General features: G+C 33.4%; 2 protein-coding genes across 3 annotated transcripts; both read right to left on the minus strand.

The window, feature by feature from the left end:
• Positions 1-158: 158 nt before the first annotated feature.
• On the minus strand, positions 159-9,639 carry LOC114176349 (Glycosyl hydrolase family 38 protein). Of its 2 annotated transcripts, XM_028061369.2 has the most exons (28): positions 9,309-9,639; positions 8,976-9,059; positions 8,786-8,874; positions 8,425-8,599; positions 6,779-6,991; positions 6,613-6,684; positions 6,328-6,441; positions 6,123-6,223; positions 5,939-6,032; positions 5,664-5,831; positions 5,470-5,559; positions 5,155-5,220; positions 5,022-5,078; positions 4,721-4,940; positions 3,908-4,041; positions 3,510-3,575; positions 3,362-3,421; positions 3,054-3,125; positions 2,485-2,532; positions 2,249-2,368; positions 2,094-2,159; positions 1,775-1,887; positions 1,602-1,692; positions 1,283-1,393; positions 1,105-1,200; positions 978-1,025; positions 762-830; positions 159-601 (listed from the first exon to the last, which is right to left on the minus strand). In XM_028061369.2, exons 1-28 carry the CDS (start codon positions 9,519-9,521, stop codon positions 413-415), a joined length of 3,039 nt encoding a protein of 1,012 aa, XP_027917170.1. In that variant the 5' UTR covers positions 9,522-9,639; the 3' UTR covers positions 159-412. The 2 variants fall into 2 exon arrangements, with proteins under 2 accessions (XP_027917170.1, XP_085527793.1); XM_085671667.1 differs by lacking the exons at positions 8,786-8,874; positions 8,976-9,059 and having other exon boundaries at positions 9,309-9,548.
• Positions 9,640-11,486: 1,847 nt separating this feature from the next.
• Positions 11,487-15,747, minus strand: LOC114179315 (26S proteasome non-ATPase regulatory subunit 4 homolog). The gene is made up of 10 exons (XM_028065608.2): positions 15,544-15,747; positions 15,296-15,409; positions 15,000-15,105; positions 14,657-14,771; positions 14,356-14,565; positions 13,838-14,150; positions 12,851-12,974; positions 12,447-12,550; positions 12,187-12,255; positions 11,487-11,799 (listed from the first exon to the last, which is right to left on the minus strand). The coding sequence occupies exons 1-10, from the start codon at positions 15,553-15,555 to the stop codon at positions 11,749-11,751; spliced, it is 1,218 nt and encodes a 405-aa protein (XP_027921409.1). The 5' UTR covers positions 15,556-15,747; the 3' UTR covers positions 11,487-11,748.
• Between the last annotated feature and the right edge of the window lie 263 nt (positions 15,748-16,010).

Here is a 16,010-nt window from a genome sequence, read left to right on the forward strand (position 1 = left end):
AATTAGAATAATAATAATAATATTGAAGTGCTCCTGACTCACTACTGTCTATACAGTATATTAATGCATCAATTACTTGATAATATGACTCATTTCACACCGTACAAAAACTTGAGAAAGTAAGATTAACTTTCATGGATAATAAAGAGATAATAAGGTACCAACTCCTGAATGTAAAATTTATATATAATTTCGAGATAAACACACTTTTCATTTCAAAATTTACTATCCAAATATTTGATATGTTACAGATACTTTACGAAAAAGGAGATAAAATATGGGATTTGGTTAACCTTTTGCAATTAGAAATTGAAGATAAAAGATAAAAACATCAAACATGTTTACTTCACTGACAGAACTATTTCAATGTTTATTTCTTCAAATAAAATCATCAATGATGACTTGAGGTATTTTAAAGTTTCAATAGGAAAGTTCGTATTTCCATGGGGCCAAGCTCAACAACGAAATTAGGATTTCTGACAGGGCCACCCTTAAGTCCTTGAGGTTCTTCTCCATTGTCTCCTTCAACCTTCCATGTCATTCTCTTTATTTCTGACTTCTCTTGGTTAGCTGATAAACTTACCTCTTTCAACTCCTTTATCTGCATAATAAAACACCATCACCCGTTACAACTAGAAAGACAAAGTTTTATAGCACAAAAGCAATCCAAATTATATGCTAATCTAAAAAACTATGTGCATCAAAAAGACAAGAAAAATAGGAAAACCCTTTTTCTTAAGGGTGAAAGAATATCTATGTACCGTTTTCTTGGCAAACAGCTTCTTCAGTTCTACTTTGGTTAGAGTTGAATACTCAGCATCTTCACTTGCCTAATCACAGCGAAAACATGATATTAGTTAAAACTGAGAGATATTACAGTATTACATAACCAAACTGAATTACACTAAAACATGTATTTATCAATTTGGCTCGGTTCATCTGAAGTTATATGTGATAAATATCTTGTATAGACTAACCTCATAGAGATGTGCCAAACGGAGAAGCACAACTCCACCATCCAACTCCTGCAAAAGAAATTTGGTTAGAAGAGAGAGAGATAGTCAAAAGTGTTACAGTTACAGATATCCTCAGCATTTGTTCTACCTCAAGAGTTATCAGAGCAACATTCGGGGGCAAGCTGTAATTTGGGTCCATGATTGTTCCTTTGGTCCAATGTGAGGACTTCCAACTTTCCGAGTTCTGATCAGTAAACACCCCATAAGATATCATTAATATGTTGATGATCATAAATTCATAAGTGCATGCAACTGTCATATCATACCTCATGTGTAAAAGCCAATAAGAATGGCGAATAGATTTCTTGACCAGTGGTACGGCGCCAGCGTGCACCAGCTCCAAGTTTGTCTATGCTGATATAATAATTTCCTCTGACCTGATATGACAGGAAAAGAAAGAGATATACTTTATATAGATAGAAGAAAGGAAAACATAGTCAATTTCAACTTTCTAGCTTTTCTACCAAGTTGGTGAAAGAGAGTGTTTCAATTCACGTCTTTCACAAAAGAAAACTGAATTTGCCACTCAATCCATTAATAAAGAGGATGCTAAGAAATATAAATCAATTAATGAGATTGCCATACTGTTAGTCCTTCACATGTTTTGTTATTGTTCACGCAAACTTGTTCATCGAGTGCTTCCCCAACTCCTCGACCATCATCGTGAAGAATACGCCTTGAGTGGTAAAAATTATGTGAATATATATTTTGTTTGCAGTAAAATACTACTGATTTAGACTAAAAGACAGATTTAATACCTGTGAAGCATCAATTCCACCTCACCATCTTTGATGCTAGCCCCACCAGTGGCACGATCAACTAAGACTGAGAACTCAGATTTCTTATCCTTGGTATAAATTCCAAGATTAAGCTGGACAGAGAAAAAAACAAATAGAATGGTTTTATATAAATTTTATCAACATTGTAGAAACCTATCAACTTTGGAGCAATAGAACTAACATATGCCACTCCCTCTCTCTCAAGTTCTTCTATTTAATTTTCCAGTCTTACATTCCCTGACATTATCTACAATTAAAACCTGAAATCCTAATGAAATTAAGTGTTAAAGAATTTTACTGGGTAATAGTTTCCTGCAACTGGTTGAGTTACTTGAAGGGGCCAATCATCCCTATGATCTCGAACCTGCATGACAGTTTTAAGGGTCATATTGCAATTTTTCCCTAGATCTAGAGTATTTCATTATAAAGAAAGAAAAAAATGTATAAAATTACTCGTTTGAGAAAATCTCTGCCGTTGGAATCAGTATAAAACTCCTTGTTTGTGGCCATATTTGCTGTCATTCGTGTGACCACCTCTTTTCCAACTCCATCATCAGTAGGAATTGGACCAATCTTCATAAATAAACTCAGGTCAGAACCTTATTATTTGCTATTTCTCAACTCCAGCCTACGGAATCCATGTTAGGCCAATTAACATAAGCTTCATAAGACCAGACAATCCAACTTACAGTGAATTCGACTTCAGCATGGTCTTTGTCTTTGTAAAGCCTAGTAACCTAAAAAGTAAACAAACAAATAGAAGGAAAAGGTTATTCAAGACAAAGCAGAGGCATTCAAATATTCAATTCAAGTATCATTTACAGTCAATTGGACATCTGTCAAAATCTATAACTTAATGATCTGAAAGTAAAGAAATGAGCTGCAACTTTTCCACTATAACGCTTTTTCTTTTCCTTCTACCAATTTGTAGTCATTGATTATTGAATAACTCAAAATTACAGTCTAAAATTAGTTATAAATGTCATCAATCAAGATAATGTGATAAGGTCCCTGCCTGAATGCATTCACTCCCTTAAAGATCTAGATTGTGTATCACTTAATTGCCTCAATAAAAACGAAGCCAAGAAACACTAATACTCAGCCTTCACTGTTGTATCTTGAAATTCATAAATTTATTACAACATAGAATATATGGGACTAGACAATATAAGTTAAACAAAAAGCATAATCTTTAAAGGACTCTGAATGCAAAATACTTTTTGCATCCCTGACTTAATAATTCTGCTGAGGTACTGACCTGATAAATCCAAGAGCTGAATTTCTGATGAACTTCATCAACTAGTGGTCCGCGGATTACCTTGGTGGGCACCTGCACATCAAATAAATCAAAAAGCAAATATAGAGACTATAGATGTAGTATTAGATATATAAGAATCTTAGAAAGAAATTGAAAGGCATGTTGTAAGACTACTAGAAAATAGAAAACCATGATACTTTGTTAGAACTTTTTGTGAATATCTCGTTGTCCATTTAGAGTTCATATAAATAATTCTATTTTATATAAAACTAATCTCAGATGTTACTAGATTCATGGAAAGAACTTACTGATCTTGAAATGATAGTTGGAGGGGATCCATTAGGCCGGAATATATATGCACCAGACGCCTGTGGAAGAAATCACATCATTGACGCATACATCGTACTAATTTAATTTGTTATTGGAATGAGTTATATGTGCAAATAAATCACACACCTGAGGATCACTATCACCCTCACTAGATCCATAATAGAGATAGCTTTGCTGAATAGGTATATCAACCTGGGAAAAATTTTAAGATAGTGAAATACTCTCTCCATCACACCCTTAGAAATATGTCAGAATATGAAATCAATAAAACTAAAATATAAGTGAGAAAATATGCCTTGAACATACTATTGCTACACATTACTTTTATTCATATGAATTCAATAGAATATATTGTCAAGAATACAAAAAATATAGCATAACAATAAATGGTCATGAGCAGGAACTTCTGTTGAATAAATGGTGATTATGTGTCAAAATAAATAAATAAATGATCATGGAATATGACAATTTGAAGTTCAATGAGTGGGAACTACTGCGCTGTATGAATTTTGCAAAATACGTACTCCAGTTCTAGAATTATACATCCTTTTGAGTTGTCCAGAGGTTGAGGAAAAGGACATCTTTAAATCTCCGGGCCCAATGACAATGGTGTCACCTCTCTGACTGCCGAGGTTAGATAGGTTTTTTGTTCTGGACCCTTTTAAATTGAAACAACAAAAAAGCATGCTTAGTACTAAAAACTAATAAATTTAATTAGAATGCACTAGCTAGCAGCGTAAAGGTTTGTTATGCTAGCATCTAATAACTAATATCCATGTAGGTAGTGTTGTCAGCTTTTATGATAATTATCTCAAAAGTTAAACTAAAAACGAGTTTTAATTGGTTAATATATCATAAATACTTTTCAGCACGACAATTAAACTAAAAACTGGAGTTTTTGAATGGAGCTTGTGATGCACTTATCCAAATGGATCTTGGATATAGACATAGACTTCTCAACAGAACCTCATATATTTTTACACTAAAATTAGGCCCAACAGACAATTAGTCCAACACAAAGAAAGAAAAATTGCCCTTTAACGTTCCCTCTTTCCTAACTAATGCAATGCCTTTCCAGAGGTTGTCAAACATGCATGACTTATGTTTCACCAAATGCATTTGAACATATCAGGTCCATATGGTGTTAATGGGTGATCCAAAGCACAACAATTAGTGGTACCTTGAGTGATAAATGGTGTGGTCACAAGGCAAACCTTATACGGAGGCACAAGGCAACCTTTACCACTGAGCCACGACTCAGATGGTAAAATAGTGTGTCAAAAAGGAAAAATAAATGGTTAGTGCACTTAGAAAATGGGAGAAAAGTGGAAGTGTACCTGTTCCCGTTGCTTTAGAAATGAAGTACGTGCTCCATCCAAGTGGAGGTACTGACGCCTGAAACAGAAGCCAGTACTTTGGGGCTTGTTTTGGTGACACCCCCAAATAAGCCTTTACATAGAAATTTCTTAAATTTGTTGTAACATCATCCACATCTACATATTGTACTTCGATATTATTGCCCAGTGAGTCTTGGACAACAAGATTAGCATCATTAACCTGATGCAAATAATGCCACCTTTAGAGTAAAATAGGAATCCATATATATTATGATTTTGCAAGTAAATGACATGTACTCACTGGTATTTTGACAATATCAGTACGTTTCCATCCAAGTGGATTATACACCACAGCTACCTGGAAATAATTATTATTAACATATGATAGACAGAATTTAACCAGAACTCATTATCAAAGCTTAAGAAAATGTTACCAAACTCTTGGCGTCTGGAATGTTATCTTCTGTAGGAGGGCAGTAACTGATATTTAACAATTGACACTGCCAACAGATCAAACAGTAATGAAAAAAAAAAATTAAAGAATCAAGAATATGGCAAACTACATAATCTACGTATACAAAATAAACATATCATGGTAAACAAGTCTTGTAGATATATCTATCTTTAGCTGAAAGCCTGGACCATTGACAGAAATGTCTTGGACATTTTTTTTGGCAAGACATTTGGAAAAGAGTAACAAATATCAAGCATAGAGAAACATTGTTTTTTCTTTGAAATTGAAACTTTACCTGGGCAAAAGCCGATGCAGGTGCTGAACATTGACCATTTGATTTCTTACTAGTAATACAAGCCAAGGAAGAACTAACAACTGCTTCAGCCTATAACAAAACATTGTTTTCTTTAGAAACTTTAACGATATAAACGAATCCAGGACACAAAATATATGGTCAAATTTAAAATTTAGACAATATCTAATCCTGACCTCAGAGACTCCAATAGCCAGTCGTTTGGCATAGTCATTGGTTGTATGCTGTTTGGCAGTGCCACTGACAGCATCATGGTGTTGTGCAATTCCTAGAGCATCTCCAAGACCAAAAGTACTGTATTTAGCTGATTGCTTTCCAGCAAAAAATTCAAGTTGACGCGTAGCCTGCATCAAAATTGTAGCAATGTCTTGTATTTAACTAGAACACTTGGGAGCAAACAAGAAAAAAATCCATCCAATTTTATTTTGTTTAGTACAAAGAAGTATTATACCAAATAGTATCCACTTGCCAATCTAACATATCGCTTTAAGGCTGGGCGACTGGTGAAATAGCCAGTCCAATAAGCATTAGCACTATCAGCATACCTATATACATAAGAAATAATCAGGAATGTGCAACAGTGGTTGAGATAATAAGCTAGTTTGCAAACAAAACAATAGCATGTATATCCTTACGGGAAGTAATCATCAGTTTTCAGAGGCCAAGTTTGATTAGCAGCATTTTTGGCATTGGTGTAAATAGATGGAGTGGAATACAAAGCGTTTACTCTACCATCCTGAAGATTTAAAACACAGGGAAGCATGCATTTTCTCTCAGCGTAATATGATCAAACAGTACATGTATAAAAATCAATAGCTGCGATGTATTATGATTCATCACCTTATTAACATAGTGAATTAATTTATCCATTTGCTTGAACCAAGTCTCTGCATATTGGTACTGGAAATCATCACCCATTGTCCACATTATATGGTTTGTCCTCGTCACATTTGCCTAAATTAACCACAAGCAAAGCTAATTGTTATATGAAATGAGAACCTCTCAGTTTCAAGAGTCATATTCAAAATTTGTGACTTCCTCATTCCCACTACAATGATACACTCATTAATCACTATAGGGAAATTGCCACTCTAGTGACAAAATTCTGGGATGGAATGAGATTACTTGGGTAATAGCAGCTTCAATAAAGTCTTGGACACGTTGTTCAACGTTGTAGTCAAAAAGAAGAGGATCATCCTGCATGTGTAAAAATGAAGTTAAATATATAAGGCATATGCATATCAAAAAGTGCAAAATAGCATCAGCATTTTAGCTTGTTTAGTGTTGGAACCTGCACTGGAACAACATTAACATCAACATTATTGACTTCAAAGTTGAAACCATTTGGAGCACTATAATGAACAGGGAAAGCATTGGCAAAAATCTGAGCAGAAGAACCAAATGTTTTGGAGGCACGCCAAACAACTTCAAGAGACTTATCAGCTTTGCGCTTAGCCCTGTCTTGATAATCAATTCTTGCAAAATGTACAGAATCAAACCCAAGCTGCATGCAATGGCAAAGTAAAATTGATTAATTTTTTTTTTCATTTATTAGTAGTCACAATTATGCAATTCATGTGGAAGCACAGTTCATTTTAGATAAAACTCAAAGTATCCATACACATTATAAATCATGGGAGAAGAACATGAACAAGATGATAAGAAGTTCCAATATATTACAACAACTAACTTATACATTTTATTTTCATTGTACTTTTTACTTCTTTCTAAATTCTTTTTTAAATAATTGAAATAACTTTTTAAGGAAATTGTAATTATTTATTATAAATTTAAAATATAATTTATATATTCAAATATATTTAGTTACAATAAATTTTATCCATGTAAAATCAATATTTAGCATCCATAGTTTACAATAACTAAATAAAATCATCAAATATTTAAATTTTTAATAGTATAATTCATTAAAAAACTAATTTTGTTCGATAAAATCATCAAAAGGTAAAAGTAAAATTCAATATTGTTGATATCTTTCTACAATAATAATCAATTAAAATTTTGTAAAAGAAAACTATCATGACATAATTATTATTCAAAAACTAAAATGGTTTAGATGTAGCCTGGCTTTTGGTTTTATTTTCTCAATATAAAGCAGCCAACCAAATGCCAACTTAATATACACCCTTCTAATAATAACAGTAAATAAAAATAATGCAGTGCGCATTCAATAATAATAAAAACAAGAGGCTTATTTAAATTTAAACCAATTTATAAATTTAATGTTTTTTGTTATTAAAAGAATCATTTTATGCAATGTTTAAAATATTTCTCTTTTCATCTAAGTATTTTATTATTTGATTTTATCGTAAAAAGAATACATAATTATTATTTTTATCTTTTTATCTCTAATTTGTCTATTATTTTATGTCTTCCGTTCTAATTTTTTTCCAATTCAGTCGTTAAACTTGCTTTTTTAAAGGAAAAGGGTGACTTGATTAATAGATCGCATGAGATTAAAGAAGAAAAGAGTTACTCAAGAAGGAGTTGTTCACTATGTTAGAAATGAAAAAAAGCAAAAAAGCACCTGTGATGTCATTCCATTAACTATCACAAAATATTTATATGAAAACAAAATTTATTTTATAAAAAATTATTAAAGTTATTTAAATTTATAAGATGTTTAAAACTTAATTAAATATAGTAATTTTAAATTTAAATAAGTTAAAGTAAAGTTTCAAAACTCAAGAAAAAAACATTTACTAAAGTTAATTTTACGATGATTGTTGAAAGGACTTTAAGTTTAATTTAATTTTATAAAATAAATTTTTAAAATGATATTTATATTTATTTATATACTTCGATGGAGATTGTGAAACTATTAAGAACCACCATTGTCTTGTGTTTGTTTCTTCGGCCAGCCTCGTAGAATGAAAACAAGAAAAACAAGAAAAATGAATGAATTGGAAATGTTGGTACCTCAGCTCCAAGGAGGTAAGCCTGCACAGCAGAGTGTCCAAATGGATCAATCTGCCATCCAACGGTGGGAGTCTTGTTAAACTCATCCTTGATAAATCGATGGCCCAAAGTGGTTTGATCAATCATGTCTATGTAATGCGTTGCAGCTTCATCGTGCATGCACCAACCACCGTTTCTGCCGACAAAAACACGTCAAAACACACATCTGCAGCATGCAACAAGATTCCCTAATCTTTATCTCTCACTCACACTAAAACACACACGTGCGCTGGTCCCCACAAAAAAAAAAAAAAAACAAAAAAGCTCCAGTTTTTAGAAAGACGAATGCGATAAAAATAAAGCAGATAAATGTGGCACGAACATGATTTCTAACTGCCCCGCATCCACAAGCTTTCTCACTTCTTCTTGTGTTTCTGGACTTTGTTCCACCCACCATCGATGGAAAAAGGCCTAATAACATTTATCACCATTTACCAGATCAAACCAAACCTAGTATTATGTTATGTCCAATTGACAACAAATGGAATATTATGATACATTTTTCGTTTTACCATTTCGACAAACACAAACTTTCTATTTGGGTCTTTCTGAAGAGACACAACCACCGAATCCAGCACATTCTCAACACATGCCCCCTGTTTCATCAAACATACTGTGAAGTCCAAAAAGTGGAGAATTATATATAGATATAGGATCACCGGAAACCAAACATGAGTCCAACGATCGTACAATTGACGCACTCTTAACTCAAAATTTTAAAATAATGAATTTATGATTTTTCTGTACTCCACTTAAATTTCTCATACTTACTTCTTACTCTACGAGACTTAGACTCACATTTCCGATAGCTAAAAACGAACAGGAATGAATGTTATGATTCTAACCTGGATACTGTTGTTTGATCCAACATAGTACTGATCAACGGTTTTGAGCCAACCAACATCATCATGGGAGTGTGGAACCAGGTGAACGTTCAATTTTCCTGGCACAATAGTAGCGCCGGTATTGTACCTGATGTATTTGGAAGAAACGAGTGTGGCATAGAAGAAAAGCCATAGAAAAGCAGAGAGAGTTTTTGCAGCTAAAGTGGTTCCCATTTTCAGAGTCCAAAACTTTGGTGAGGATTATGGCATTGAAGTGATACTAAAGAGAAAGGATATAAGAAAGCTCAATGGACCCAACAAATAAAGTAATGATTGGTCCATGACTAAGAATGCCGGCCCTGGAAACTATGTAATGGAATTTAGGTCATTAATTAATTTCTATCTCCTTAACTTATCTATCAGACGTATTTGAAAATTTGAATTTCACAACTTTCTAGACTTTTATTTTATCTTCACTGTGTAGCACGACTCTAACTTTGTCACGGGCTTCACATCGGTTCCTACAGATTATAATTTTGGGTGTTTCCTTCACGGTTGCAGACATTGTTTCTTTATATATGATCTGGGTTCAGCAAAACAATATTCAATTGGTCTAACCCACGTGCTTTACTGGGTGCACTTCAAAACTTTACTCAGTTTATTGTCAATTACAAACTAGTAGCTGATGTACTCGAGATAAAAGAGGTAAAATTACGTCTATCTTGGATTTAGATGAGAAGTATTTAGAAGGTTAAGTTGTGTTTAAAAAAACTAAAATATTATGATAAAATTCTTTATTAGGACAGAAATTTTGAATTAATTTATAAGAATAATTACAATTAGATCATTTTAATTTAACCTAAAACTAATAAATTTTGAATTATGCTTTATTATTTTTGGCTCAATGCAGATCATTGTCTGTTAAGGTCAAGGCTTCATCATTGACATAAAATTTTATATTGCAAAGCTTTTTTACATATAGTTATCACTAAAGTTAGTCTGTGTCATACAAATCAATGTTATTTTTAAGCTAAAATAATAAGTTAGATTTTTTTGCCAACTTCAACCATATTCTAAACCCAATTTTTGTATTAACATCATCATATATTATTTTCAATTGATGTCATTTAAGATTATTTTATTTTTTACAATTATCTATTAGAAGACAAGTTAAGTTATTTCCTAATTAACAATAATCAAAGTTTTCTCAACATTGACATGATTATCTTTCAATGAGTGTCAACTAAGCTTTTCTTCTTTTTTTAGACACGGCTAAAGAGACTAATTTTAGTTGGGGTAAATCAAAGTTTTTTACTCCATATTGATATAAATTAGTTTTTCTTTCACATTATTAAAATTATTTATCTATCAATATAATCCAGTACTCAATTGATGTTTATCATGATTTTTCGGGACTATTTTTCAGTTGCAGTTTGCAATAGTTAATTTTGATTAATGTAAAGTTAAAGTAGTAAATTTATTACTTGATAGTAATTTCAATTTAGAATACTTCATTCAAACAAGACAATTAAAATTTAATATTGTCTGAACATTTAAAAGATTAAACAACTTAAAATGGAAGTAATTTAAAGGAACATATTTAAATTTCCTGAAAAACTGTAAAATTTCCTGTCCAAGTTAAAGTGATTTCAAGAGTGTTTTTTTTTTCATTTCATCATTTACATTTTGTTAAATTAATAATGAAAGATTGTTTACTTATGAAACCCATTCAATCAAGAATACATATTTAGATGACTAATTCCTTCTCATGGTTGTTTTACCCTTTTTCAGTTTACACAACTTCACACCACTGGGCCCAACTCCAGAGATTGGTTGCTCGAATACATTCCTTGTCAATCGTAAAACCCAGTGAACCAAATTCACATAAGAATTACAGATAATGACTAAACACAAGCCGCTGAGTAATTATTTAATGTATAACTAAAACTAGTGCAGAACTGAGCAGCGTATACAAATGGAAATCGATCAAATTTATACAATCCTTTTTGCTTGGTATTCAAGTCACTTAACATACAAATTCACCTGCCCAATCCGTTCAGCTGTCGATGATTGGACAACATTGACAGAGAAGTAAATTTTATAATAATTTTTTCATATGGATGGGTTATGCGTTGAACTAGGAAATGCCACGTTTCAGCATTAGGCATAAACTTTCGAACTAAAATAAATACATGCAGATAAGGAAAAGGAAAGGAAACCATGTACTAGATTCTGCAATGTTTTAAAATGATGAAGTATTCCTTAATAAAACCATGTGATCGATTCATACCCTCATTGACAATATTTTCTTCTGATATGCTCTACTCAATCATCCGTATTAAATCGAGATACATCCGTTTCAATCAGCAGGGTAATAACACCCAAGTAAAATCACTTTCCAACATGCTATTATAAGCCACCAGAGGAACAGAAATAAAACAGCGAAGAGACTCGATCAGTATTACTTTTTCTCCTCTTCATTTGGTGGCTTGTCTTCGTTTTTCTGCTGAGGCTGATAGACAGCACAATCAATAAATTGTTATTAATACAGGAATGTACCAAAACTGTCTGGAATTTTAATTAGTTATTTGTAGTACTGAGCATAAAGGTGTTCATATATCACTCGTATAAAATTATATTTTGTCAACTAAATATTATATTTCCACCTGCACGTATAAATTTTGCCATTTATTGGAAACTGTTGTATTTAAATCGGCATTTTTTAACCACGTTCACCCTTCTCTTCATCTAAATGGTTGCAGGGAAAAACATACAATTTCGAGCAAACAAATATTGATCAAAGTTATAATGACCAAATTTGCCCGTCGAACATGAATAAATTTTCCCACCATAAAGGACAAAGGAGAATACAGATTATTCTTCATAGAAGAAAACCTACCTCAGACTGATTTTGCATAGAAGCCAGTAAATCTTTGACCGATGGGTCATTTGGGTCAACCCCGGGAAGCTGCAGAAGCAAATCATTTTATTAATACATTTATGGTATGTCAGTTTCTGATATTTTTGAATCGTATCAGTTAAAAAGATATGGAGGCTTTTTACTTTAGCTTCAATGATTGCAAGTCCAGTTTTGATTGACGCCAAACCAAACAAGCATTAAAAGAACAAGATGGAAATTTTCAGGATCTATAGACATACCGATGCAAGGATAGAAGATACAAAGGACTGATCTGCTAATAATTTACTGACGTCAGACTGGCTTGCCGAGTCCTTTGAGCTATCTTCTACTGACAATTGGAGAGCTACAATAGAAGACAAGAACTCGATGTGATCAGGACAACTACTAAAGCTTTCCTGTAAATTCTATCAGATGCAAAGGTACTCCATAACCAGAACGAGTTGTCATTAAGAAAAAAGAGAGAATATGATTACACATGATTAAACAAGTCAAATCATTGACACCTCAAAAAACAGACGGAGAAAAAATAGCCAGACCCTGAAACGTTTTTTTCTCAGTTCCAGAATCAAATCAATCATCAATCAACATAATGAGAAAATACCCGCCCATGTTTAAATACAGAACGATTAAGCGTAAAACTCACCTAGAGCCAGCTCAGGATCATCAGCAGCTGCCTCAGACATATCTGTATCTCTCACATCATGGCTAATTGCAGGATCGTCCATTGACATTGCAAGAGCCTGCTGTAGTAGAGCATTCTCATCGTCCTGTTTTCAATTGAACATCAGCTCATGCATATCACATACTGTTATAGGACACTCATTTGTGGGAAGAATGAAAACAAAACAAGAGAACTGATCCAAAACAAAGCAAGTAGAAGCAAATTATTTGGGGTAGAGGACAAGAACATACTCACACCAGCTCGCTAAACAGATTTGTTGCTAATCAAGTTGAAATGCAACTAGAAAAGCAACATGTTGCTAGACACAAGTTACCCAAACTGACAGTACTCATCATAACAGTTAGAATGTAATGATAGAATCCAAAAGAGCTGCTTTAGTTTAAAAAAAAATGCTTACAAAGATTATGTTTCTAGATACTCAGTGGAAAACATGGTAAAGGGAAAACAATATAATGCTAAAGATGGTAAAAGTGGACATAATTATAATACATTATAAGATGCCAAAACAAGATGCTACGATTATCAATTGAGCAATGATGATGCTATGGAGTACATTTTCTCTGATTAAATTCACTTGAGTGATCATCTAGAACCCAGACACAGTCACACTTAAGTCACTAGCACTGAACAACGGCAAAGGTATGCTTTAGACTCTCAGTTAGCAACTAGCTCCCGGACTCAATTTTCTTTTTTTAAGTTTCAATTACACCACCTAACAAAAAGGAAAACTATCCTGTAGAACTAAGGATACTTTAGCTCGAATAACAGCCTTTAAAAGAGTCAAACCATGTACATACTGGTAATGAAAAATAAACACTATTGGACAAAACAATTATAGCAGATAGTCCTACAAACTACTTAAATGAATTACATAATTAATTTTATAATTCAAATAAGCAAATGACAAAACAAGTAAGAAACATGGCTAAAACAACAAATTGCACCAACCGTCAAATCCGTTTTCTTATTATTGGCTTCAGAAGCTCCTGCACTAGCACCCTCGGTCATAGTTGTATCCTGTGGACTAGCCTTCTGCTCATCACCTTTCTCCTGTTTGGAAGCATCCTCTGCAGCTTTTTTGGCAGCTGCTTCCTGTCTAGCTCTCTCTTCTTCCATTGAAACTCTTAAAGCGAGAGCTAGTTCAGGGTCCAAGTTCGGATCAACACCAAACTCAAATCCAGATACACCGCCTGCTGCAGCAGCTGCGGCAGCTGCTGCAAAACCACTTCCACCTTCCCCATCACCAGTAAAAATAGGAGTACTGCCACAAGAGTCCAATGTTGAAACAAAGAAATGCCCAAGAGTCCACAATACAAACTATTCTATCAGAACCAGAAGAAAATGGGTAGAATTGAAAAGAAGTAGTACGGGTACTTAAATCAATAACTTCTCGATTACTCAAGTGGGAATTCAGTTCAAATGGGAAAGCTGGGAAAAAAGGAAATAAAGAAATAAACCCAACCAACCTTATTAGTACATCAGAAAGAGCATTCGGACCAGATGGAACATGGACGATGTGACTGGTATCATTATTGTTAACAGCGGAGAGAAGTGCTTCTAACTTCTCATTCTTTCCTTCATCTTCTTCGCCAAAATTGACAATGTCAAGTGCTACACTGTTCTTTTTCAATTTTCTACCAATCATCTCCAACATTTTCTTCTCATGTTTAACGGGACTAAAAAGCATTCAATTATATAATTAGAGAGAATATAGTCAGCAACAGACAAAACGACTTAAAATAACACAGAAGAAACAATTAATCACACCTTCCAGCAAAGACAATAATCCTTTGCTGCTGCTTCTTGTTCTGCCTATGCTTAAGAGCCAATTGTGCCACCTGAATGCCCGCAGCTAGGTTCATCTCACCACCTATTTCTAGTCCTAAAGCAGGACACGAAAAACAAGGAAAACATAAACTCTTACGTCAACAGAATAATTAAATCATAATAACATGTCAGAGCATTGCGTTCGATATTTTCCGAAATAGGTTCCATACACATCAGTTGAAATAACAGGCACCTCTATATCACAGAAATTACACACACCATCCTATAACATGCCAAATTCAAATGTCACTTAATCCAAATACTTCAAAAAACAAACACTGACCATGCATGCAAGCTAAGATCTTGCCCAAATCACTGGTAGGGGTGACCAAGACACGAACGCCCTTCCCTGCCATTGTGAGAACTCCCACCGTATTTTCTGGATTAGACTAAATTAGCAAAAGAAAAAAAAAATATCAGCACAAATTGAACCCTACCGCAATTTCCAAAACCTGAAAATAATTCTTAAAGTCCTATTCTGAAACACGACAATATTTGACCCATTTTATTTTTCTACTGAGATTAGCAGTCACAGATAGTAGCAGTCTTAAACAACGACAAACGGGTTTGACTTCACACCTGGGTTTTGGCACCGCAAATAAGATTGACGGCGTCCGCTTGGGCTTGAAATCGAGAAGGAGCGTAATCTCCATTACGCATCCATTCCGAATTGTCAATACAGATCATGGTGGCCTATTATTTCGAACACAGAAAAGGAATTGCAATTAGTAATAAAAACACGATCGAATGAAGAAACCCTAATTGATAAGATTAAACGGATAGTAATGACAACATTGAAATTCATACGAAGGGGGAAAGGGATTTACCTCGAGCACCATCGTTGGAGATTCAGAAGCTAAAAATGGAATTTGTGCAGAAAAAATGAGAGAGGGAGTAATGTATCGTACGAAAAAGAAAGGAACTCAAGTTTACTTGCAGAAGAGGTTGTTGCTCTTGGTATGTGACCGTAATAATATAACCCTCGATTCTTTCCAAGCAAAATTCGATTGCCACGTAACGGGGAAATGAAGGTGAAAAACTGTACTAGCTCAAGCTCTTTCAAGGAAAAATTAATTAAATCCAATTTCATAAATATGTAAACTTTTAGTGAAGAATTCACCGATGATGTTTAAAATAAAAAACTCTACCTTTTATTATTAATAAAAATATAATAACACTAATTATTTGTAATTATATGTCATTAATTTATATGATGAGTAAATGTTTTATGAGGAATAAAAATATATCAACGGAAGTTGACGTATTTATAAATATAAAAATAGAGAAAATACAT

Source organism: Vigna unguiculata, chromosome 3, assembly GCF_037176805.1.
Source record: "Vigna unguiculata cultivar grain cowpea cultivar isolate G323 ecotype 2 chromosome 3, ASM3717680v1, whole genome shotgun sequence".
In the NCBI taxonomy this organism is placed as follows: domain Eukaryota; kingdom Viridiplantae; phylum Streptophyta; class Magnoliopsida; order Fabales; family Fabaceae; genus Vigna; species Vigna unguiculata.

What these genes read in the sequence shown, in the direction of transcription:
- LOC114176349 (XM_028061369.2), bottom strand. Translation starts at nt 9,521, where the DNA reads ATGGGAACCACTTTAGCTGCAAAAACTCTCTCTGCTTTTCTATGGCTT. An exon ending in TTAATGTTGTTCCAGTGCAG is followed by an intron (nt 6,685 to 6,778) that starts GTTCCAACACTA and finishes TTACACATGCAG; the next exon opens with GATGATCCTCTTCTTTTTGA. An exon ending in ATGCTGAAGTCGAATTCACT is followed by an intron (nt 2,369 to 2,484) that starts GTAAGTTGGATT and finishes TTATTTATGAAG; the next exon opens with ATTGGTCCAATTCCTACTGA.
- LOC114179315 (XM_028065608.2), bottom strand. An exon ending in CTTTCTGATGTACTAATAAG is followed by an intron (nt 14,151 to 14,355) that starts GTTGGTTGGGTT and finishes CTCTTGTGGCAG; the next exon opens with TACTCCTATTTTTACTGGTG. An exon ending in TATCTTCTATCCTTGCATCG is followed by an intron (nt 12,256 to 12,446) that starts GTATGTCTATAG and finishes TTGCTTCTGCAG; the next exon opens with CTTCCCGGGGTTGACCCAAA.